At 40.4% G+C, this 9,430-nt stretch overlaps 1 protein-coding gene across 1 annotated transcript; it reads left to right on the forward strand.

The window, feature by feature from the left end:
* Positions 1-393: 393 nt before the first annotated feature.
* LOC119826705 (protein NipSnap homolog 3B) lies at positions 394-8,776 on the forward strand. The gene is given in 12 exon segments (XM_038348152.1): positions 394-453; positions 2,532-2,630; positions 2,633-2,744; positions 4,405-4,451; positions 4,453-4,521; positions 4,524-4,556; positions 4,558-4,567; positions 6,538-6,596; positions 6,598-6,654; positions 6,656-6,689; positions 8,460-8,546; positions 8,641-8,776. Coding segments are annotated over 12 exon segments (744 nt in total). The 3' UTR covers positions 8,718-8,776.
* The last annotated feature ends 654 nt before the right edge of the window (positions 8,777-9,430 follow it).

A 9,430-nucleotide genomic window follows, 5' to 3' on the forward strand; every position in this document is an offset into this window, starting at 1 on the left:
CAATCATCTGATTAGTTAATACTGTATTAAGAGACCTATTAGATAAGGAAGAATGGACAAAGACCTATCCCCCAAAGATTGAAGTTTTTGTTTTATTTCTTTGGGTTTTTCAAAACAGGGTTCTCAGTTGCTAGGAGCTAGTTTTCAAACTCGTTCTGTAGACCAGGCTTGCCTTGAACTCACAGACGTCCACCTCTGACGTCAGGATCCGAATTTTGCAGAACAAAAGCCAAGCAAACGGTTAGAGCTGACCACACAGACCGAAAAGGCTGCCCCCCCCCGCGGCCGACGGAGAGGGGCAGAGCCGAGCCCTCGAGCACCGACCAGCCCAGCGCGGACCTAACCGAGCCCCAGCACCAGACGGCGGTCTTCCCCTGCGCTCCAGGCCGCGCCATGCTCGCGCTCGGAAGCTGCCTAAGGAAGGTGCTGGCCCCGCGGGCACTGGCACCTCAGGTAGGAGACAAGACCTGCAGGGAGGTGGGCGGAGCTGTAGTCTGCAGCGCCCAGCCTTTAGGACTGGATTGGAGCATCTGGAAACTCGACTAAGATAGAGTGAGATGTGCGCCAAAGATGTGCGCCATCCAGCCCTAGTGTTGAGCACAGGCTTATCCTGGGGATGAATCCAGTTCTTTCCGGCCGGGACTTTGACTTAACCCAATGAGAAGGAGTTAAGTTAGTCTAGAGCCAGGAAAACCTCGAAAGAGACTAGTGACTGCTCACCCAGCGTTGCCCATGCAAAGCCACCAATTATTTCCTTACGTGCTTCGCAGACCTTAGTTTCTATTTTATTTTTTTAGCCTACATTGTCTTTAATGAGTCAGTGATGGCAAGAACAAGTCTAAGTTACACATAATGAAGTGTATGATTTCTCCCCAGCGAAATTCTGACTCAGCCGCAGAAACTTGAAAAAAATCTATTCTAATCCAGTCACTCCTCTCTGTAGACTCCCTCCTGTGTCTCATGTCCTGGAAATAACAACAAAACTTTGTGTCTTCCACAAATTTTCATTTCCTCCTAATGCACACTCACTCTTTGAATCAACTTATAAAGTTTTGTTGTGAATGTCTTTGGCTTGCTTTCTGCTGTTTTACTTATTTTTAAACTATAGACAGTAAGCAGATCTGATAATCCCTTTGTAGATTTTGGTTTAAACACACACACACACACACACACACACACACACCACAAAGCCCATCAAATTGCAGAGACAGCTGCAGATTTTTGAGAAAATTTACTTGATTTGTGCAATAAGAATCCAGTTCAGAGTACTGGTATCAGTGGAATGAACTAAAGGGAGAAGATTTTATTAAACTTTATATACGATAAAGTGTTTTGCTAATCAAAAATTTATCAAGAGAAAAAGATTACTTTTTCTATCCATACTAAGCTGTCCATGTATGCAGTCATTTTTTTCCATTCTTTTATATTCATCTGATCTGCTTTAGCAGATTTTCCTTTATCTTCATGAAATGGGTGCATAGTACCCCACCTGAAAATACGAAGGCTTTTTACAGTTCAGGGTCATATAGTGTGTGCATTCATATACAGGCCGCACATGTACAGACATACACAAGCTGACTTCTGACAGAGTCTTCCCCAGGGAAAAGTGCTTTCACAACAACAACTAGAAACTTAGAAATGTGATTATTTTCTAAAAATACCCGAAGAGGCTTTCCTACCACATGCGTACAACTAAATTGCATTAAAGCCATCTTTGCTTTGTGTTTCTTGTTAGAAATTAATAATGATTCAGGCAATTCTGGCAATTTTTTTTTAGCACTCATGATCTATTACAGTGGTTTTCAACCTGTGGGTCAACTCCTGTGGGGTTGCATATCAGATCTCCTGCATATCAGATAGTTTACATGACAATTCATAACAGTAGCAGAATTACAGCTATGAAGTAGCAATGAAATAATTTATGGTTAGGCTCCCAACATGAAAACTGTATTAAAGTTGCAGCCATTAGGGAGGTTGAGGACCACAGGTTTATTACCAAAGTTTGTCATGCAGTTGGATAGTGATAACACAATAATGCATTGGCTGCATTCCAGTTCTGTTTCTGCTGGATGAGGAAGGATTCTTCGGACCTGAATGGCAATTTCTCCTTTTAAAAGTTTTCTTTTAGTAAACACGTTCATTGGTGTATGCCCAAAGACATCCAGTCTCCCAGAGTTCTTTCGGATACAGCACTGCCGTCATCCACACTGTAGATGAAGAGAACGTAAGGAAAAAACAAAACACACGTGGATCCTAACTGTGGCTCTCGGGCACAGGAGCTGCTCCAAGACAGCAATGCCATGGTTTGGGGAGGTGGCTTGAGGCGAATGCACGTTTAACCATGGTTATCTTTAAAACCTACGAATCTGCCTCTGTTGCAGCATTGACAAGAGAAATGCAGCAGGGCGTGTGAACCGGCTGCTGTGTGTCCTCTGTCACCAGACCCAGGTTTGGGTGGGAGGTAACACAATTCTGCCCTCCCCTAAGCACTGAGACTTGTTTTATCTTTTTTTTTTTTTTTTTTTTTTTAGGTGCGCTCATCTTTTGCTACTGGCCCAAGACAAACCGAAGGAACATTCTATGAGTTTTGTACTTATTACCTTAAGCCCCTCGAAGATGAAAGAGTTCGTAAACAAATTTTAAGCAAAATGTTCATCTTCGGACAGCTCACTCTGAATTGTTTGGCTATTGGAGTGTAGAATTCGGAGGCAGAATAAACCGAGTATTCCATATTTGGAAGTACGGTATGAGTCGCCACGTTCAAATGTTCTGTATAGATTTTATTTGGGTAGATGCTACAGGAGTCTTAGATGGATATGCATTCATATAGACACAGATTAAGGAGGAACTTCTTTTAAAAACAATGCAGAACCAAAAAGGAAAGTTCAGTGACCCCCTCTTCTTGGTTCACATTTAATAACTCAAAGTCTAACATAACTGAGAAATTAAGAGTTCCTTACCTTTCAATTCATTAAATTTTAGACTACAATTCTCAAAAATTACAGTGTCTTATTGGAAACTTATTGCATTAAAATGTTTTAATGCAAAATTGAAAACTGCTTACACAAGTCCAAGTTAAGATCACAGAATGAAGAGAGGTATCAGGTGCTAGACCTGGATATCAGTTGTCTTAGTGGGGGGCAGTTCACACATTCAGGATGGGGAGTGGAGTGGAGGTTGAGAGGGAATGGCAGTCAACGTTTGACCTTCCCCAACCCTGAGCTTATTGATTGAATTGCATTTATAAACTCTTTCCAGTTAATTTTGACATCCCAGAGTTTTAATGAATTGGCTGCCATGTTACTATAAGAAGTCGAGGGAAACACATTACTACGTACAACTTATACTGAAACTGCACTGCCTTGAAAAAGGATACCATTACAAAATTATTCAGAATGCTTGGTAGCTTTTTGGATGTCTAATCTTAAATTAGCCTACACCAGGATTTGAGCATGTTCAGCAAACTCTTACTAATTAATTGCATTTTAGTCTTTGGTCATCAGTGTTCAATTAACTCTTTAGTGAGAAAAGATTCTGTGGATGACTTGGGTATACTCTTTGTTTCTTCGGCTTTGAAGGACAGCAAACACCTTTAGTGCAACGTTTGCTTCACACGTGGTTCAATCTAAGTCCATGGCCCCATTGGGGAAAGTAATGAAGTCCTAATTGACCGCACTTTAGGCATGTTATTCCTATCCCTAGCATAAACTACGTAAATAATTTACACCTTAGTCTCGTGAGGCCTTTATAATAAATATATACTAGACCCATGCATTGTTGAACTTGTCTACCCGTGTCAATACTGAGAAGGCAGAGATAGCAGTGCTGGGGAGAACAGTAGTATGAGAACCAGCAAGGTTTCTTTGGAGGTTACTTATGCAAGAAAATGATGCCAAGTACATTCAAATTTTGCTCAATGTTTAAAATTTATCAAGATATAGCTTGACTGATTACCATCAATACTGAAGTAAAATTTGTTTTAGCTGAACCACTGTCACGTTGAATACCTCCATTGAATAGTAAGAACAGTCCCACATGTAAGTGTCGAACACTAGTGTAAGCCCTCTTGTTCAGCTAATCCTCAGCACAAACCTGGAGGTTGATCCTACATAATTTTCCCCTATCACAGACTGAGAAACAAAGCAAAGGGAACATACGGTAATTTACCTCCTGTACGCAGCTACCTCTGAGGAGGGAGAACCTGCGAGCCCATTCGATGAGATCATAATAGTGGTTTCCATTTCCTTTGCCCTGAAGACCAGGAGCCACTTGACTGTGACATTTCTTCACATCGCTGTTCCCAAAGCCACAGCACCGTGTTCTCGTGTGCTCCAGAGTAAGCCAAAGAAGCACAGTATGGTTGAAACCAGCTTTGAAAGACGTTTCTCCATTCTTTTCTACCAGATAATTTTGCTCATCGAGCGGCAGTAGCACAGCCCTTGGCCCATGATTACAGAGTGGCAAGAACGATTCCTCATTCCAAATTTGGCTTCCATTGATAAACAGGAGAGTGAAATTACCCTATTCTGGTACCATGGTGCAAAATAGGAACGCCTCCCTAAGGAAGGTGCGTCTGTCGTAGCCTCTGAGTTTCCGCCGGCTGCAAGTGGTACAGATGTACATTCTGATGTACTTTGGGAGCAGGGGACTCCCTTTTATGGAGGGCGTAAGTGATTGTTGGAAATCAAACTAAAATGCAGCTCCTTTGCTTATCCTTAAAGAGCAAGGACTAATGGGGGAAAGTCTTCCCACCTTGAAGGATTCTGGGTTTGTAAACCTCAGCTATGCTACGGAAAATGTCAATAGTAGTTGAAAACTGCACATTGAGAGCCAGAGGACCATTGGTGAGATAGTAAGAGCTCATATATCGTATTCTATCGTGTTTTAAAACAATATATTTAAATATAATTATATTTTATATGTCTACATAAATATAGATATGTTTACGATATAGATTATATTTATAAATTACACCCAATTTTAACTCACTATGTTTTTTCCTACAAAACAGGACCATTTGAGGCAAATGATTAAGTGGAATTTCTCTAGTACTAGAATAATTTTTGTATTCCTCTTCTTTCCAGTTGAAAATAATTTTCTGTCTACTGCTGATTTTAGTTCTTGTGTATTTAAAGAAACATTACCTCAGTCTAATTTTACCACGAAGTCAGACTAGAAAAGCATAAACTAATTAGAATTTTATTTACTTTATTTTTGTTCTCAACTTTGTAGTTTGTTTTAGATGACACTACAAAGAGCCCTGAAAAGCCCTACTTAAATCCTGCCCACGTGGGCCTCTTATTAGCTCTCAGCACTATCTCGATAAAATAGTTTGTCCTCTCTCATTAGACTACTTGCAACCCTAGTTCTTTGCCTCTGCTGATCTATACTTCTGTCGTCTGTAGAGATAAAATGCATTCCAAATATGTAGCCAAAATATTTGAGAAACCATAAATTATATCTTTATGGTGGCTCGTTTTGCCAGAATATGGAAATATAAACATCATTTCTATTGCATTGTTAGGTATCTTCCTATTGGCTACGAACACATACAGTGCCAAAGAACACAAAGAAAAAATGGATGGAAGTGGAAGAGTTAAACACATAGGCACTGAAGAAAATTATATTTTTATTTTGTTGTTAACCAAGGATTTATACATGATGGCAAGGTTCTGTCACTGAGCCCACGTCTCCAAATCCATGAAAATTATTTAAGTTCTTTCCTAAAAGTAACTTCCATCAGGCCATCAAAATATCTTCTCCACTAATTTCTCAATATCTACTTAGTAACAAGTTTTTAAATATTCTCAGACACTAATATATACATAGCTTCTATTTTTTGTTCTGGTTTTTAGAGACAGTGGTTTTCTCTGAGTAACAGCTCTGACTGCCCTGGAACTCACTCTTCGAACTCACAGCGATCCACTGCCTTTGCCTCCTGAGTGCTGGGATAAAGGCTGTGAGCCACCCACCCACCATGCCTAGTTCTTTCATTAAGACTTCCTCTATCTCTCTCTCTACTCTCTCTCTCTCTCTCTCTCTCTCTCTCTCCTCTCTCTCTCTCTCTCTCTCTCTCTCTCTGTGTGTGTGTGTGTGTGTGTGTGTGTGTGTGTAGTACAGCGAGTGCAGATACCCGCTGTGGAAACCAGAAGTGTAAGATACACTGGAGCTAGTTAATAGCTAAAGGCAGTTGTGAGCTTCCCTGACATGGGTTCTGGGAACTGAGCCCGGTCCTCCTGTGAGACACAGTACATATCTTCACTCCAGAACCATCTCTCCAGCCCTCACTGGCCCCTACTTTTGTCACCTGTGGGAATTAAGTTTAATAGCATAAATAAGTTTACATGTGAACAAGGATTTCTAAGCATACAATTAAGGGGAATAATGCAGATATCATTACTGCATCTGTATAAATGTGTATGTTCAGTCCTTCAAATATGTACTTGTAGATCAAGCTTCTCATGAAACAAAGTGAATATGAATATGAGTAGACATTCTATGACTGTCATTAATTAAATTATTTTTTCCATATTCTAGGAGTCTATGAACTCGTTACTTTTCTTATGAAACCTGGTGGCCCAGCTCTATGGGGTGAGGGCATTTGAAAGAGCAGTAAATGCCCATGTCAATCAAGGCTATGTTAAACTAATTGGCGGTGTTTCATTCAGAATATGGAAAACTCAACAGAGGTACAGATGTCCATTTGTTTTCAAATTTCCATGTTTATTGATGACCTATTTATCTGCTAGGATTCTTTAGTAAAAGTTCATATGTTATTGACAAGTTCTTGTACTTTTATCATTTTAAAGAGTTGATAAGTTGTCTCTTTCCTATTTAGAACTTACCACCTACCAAAACTATTTTGAAATGCTAAACTTCTGTTTTCTGATACATAAGACAAACAAATTTTAACAACCATAATAACTTCAAGAAATAGTGTATTTCTTGTGTAATCTTTTATTCCTTTAATTATTATCAGTACTAGGGATTGAACCTAGGACCTTATGCATGCTAGACAAGTGTTCTACCACTGAACTATATCCCCTATCCTAATTAGGCTTCTATTATTGTGGACCAAAAGCAGCTTAGGGAAGTAAGGGTTTATTTTCAGCTTATAGTCCACCATGCAGAAAAGTCAGGTCAGGAACTCAAGGGCGGGAACCTGGAGGCAGGAGCTGAAGCAGAAGCCCGGGAAGAATGCTGTGTACTGGCTTGCTCCCCCAGATGTGCTGAGTCTGCTTTTTTATATGACCCAGGTATACAATCCCAGGCCAGGAGTGATACCACCCCAGTAGGCTGGCCTTTCCGACAGGCCAGTCATTAATTAAGGAAAAGGGCTGCACAGGCTTGTCCCTGTCTATCTTTACGAAGCACATTTTCTCAGCTGTGGCTCTTCTCAGATGCATCTGAGAAGCTCTGTGTCAAGGTAACAAAAAACTAACACAGTTGAACTACTGTCAACTTGACACATAACACATCAGGACTAAACCATAAACCTTTCCTTCCTGGTTTGTCTCCAAGATGTCATGTCAATATTATCACAGCATAAAACATAGTATACAAGCTTTGAAAGTCCATACCACCTTTAAAAGTTTCATTCTTTAAAATATCCAAAGTCTTTCGACTATAGGATCTTGTAAAATCATATCTAAAATGGGAGAACCCAGAGCACAGCATCAAATTCAAAGCAAACCCCAAATTCAGTAGTGATCAAAAGCTCACTGCCTGACATCGGGGGACCTACTCACAGATCGATTGTCGGGGCTTCAGAGGGCCTTGGCTGCTCCACTTCGCTAGCGTTGCCAACCTCAGAACACACAGCTTACCTGGACTCAGCCTGCCACCGTGCACACACCCTCCTCCACAGCTGCCGCTGTCCTGGTCACCCCACCATGCACACCCCCTCCTCCACAGCTGCCGCTGTCCTCGGCAGTCACCCCACTATGCAGGCACCCCAGTATGCTGAGGCTGCACCCTCACCGGTGGTCCTTCCCTGGACTCTCTTCTGGAGGGACTCCAGCCCTGATACACAGGGCCAGATTCCAGTTTGCTCTCCATGACCCCGGTGTGCCTGCAAAACCAGTGCCACCTGGCTGACCCTTCCACATCCGTTACCAAGTCAGCTTGCCAACGTGAGATGCTAAAATAAAATATACTACCAAGTCATACAGTCTGGATCCGGAGTTTTTTTTTTTTTTTTTTTTTTTTTTTTTTTTTTTTTTTTTTTTTTTTTTTTTAGTTGTCTTACTTTTCTTCCTTTCAAACCTGCTTCGTTTCTTCATCTGTAAAACCAGTCTGATTAGTTAATCTATAATTTTCTTCCCCAAGTCCCTGGCTGTTCTGAAATCTTATCACTGAAATATGTAGTGTCGTTCTTTAACCTCTAGTAACTGGACGTGATTTGTTACTTAATTTCTCTGTATTTGTGTGTGGATGCCTTTCTGATTTCCTCCCTGCAGTGCATGTTCTGTGGTGGAGCCAGAACGCAGACAGTCGCGCAGCCGGGCGACATCGGGCCCATGAGGATCCCAGGGTCGTGTCTGCTGGTGGGCTGGTTCATTGGGCAGGAATTGTTTTCTAGAACAAGAAGTTCTCATAAGTCAGTTTATACTTTTGATGTCGTGTGCACTGTCTTTCCAGTTCGGGAAAGTGTCAACTACTTAGATATTCAGCAGAATATGTTCCTAATTCCTGAGTCGTTTTCACCATTGAAATAGCTTCCTACCAACGGTTCCCGTAACTGCTGTAAGCTGTGTCAGCAGACGGTGCTTCAAAACTCTCAAGAGATTATTTCAACTTTTTAGTTCAATGAAGAGGTAAGTTGTTCCTATGTCCCTTGTAATTTTTAAGCCCATCTAGGTCCCTTTTACAAAACCCATCTCTATATGGGAAATAGAATTCATTTTCCCCATGCCTCTTCATTATCATACACTAAAAATAATTAATTTAAAAATGTTATTTGGCCCCAGTAAAATCCTTGTAGACTCTTTGGTTTATAAGCTGAATGCCTTATTATTAATTTTACTAATATTTACTTCATCAGATGCTTTCCTAGCAAAGATACTTGGTCACTATATCAAGATCTTTGTTCTTCATTTCTTTCAGAATAGCTCTTCTGTAGAGCAGCCTTGGTTCAAATGAGATCACATTTCCAAGCTTATGACCAGATTTTTAAATTATTAATAAATATGTGAAACTTTTAAAATTCTGTCTTATTGTCCAAGATGTTTTGCTTTGCAGCTTATTTTATAATATAAAATGGGATTCATGTAAATATTAAATTCTTTCACATGAAAAACTGTACAATCATCTGTTGTCTATATTGGTCAGTCACTCGCCTAGAAAGTACTAGATCAGCATACTGAAAGTCTTGATGACCCCTAGTTTATATGCTGAAATGTTATTAATTAATTTAACTAACACTTATTTC

Source organism: Arvicola amphibius, chromosome 11 (assembly GCF_903992535.2).
Source record: "Arvicola amphibius chromosome 11, mArvAmp1.2, whole genome shotgun sequence".
NCBI classification, from domain to species: domain Eukaryota; kingdom Metazoa; phylum Chordata; class Mammalia; order Rodentia; family Cricetidae; genus Arvicola; species Arvicola amphibius.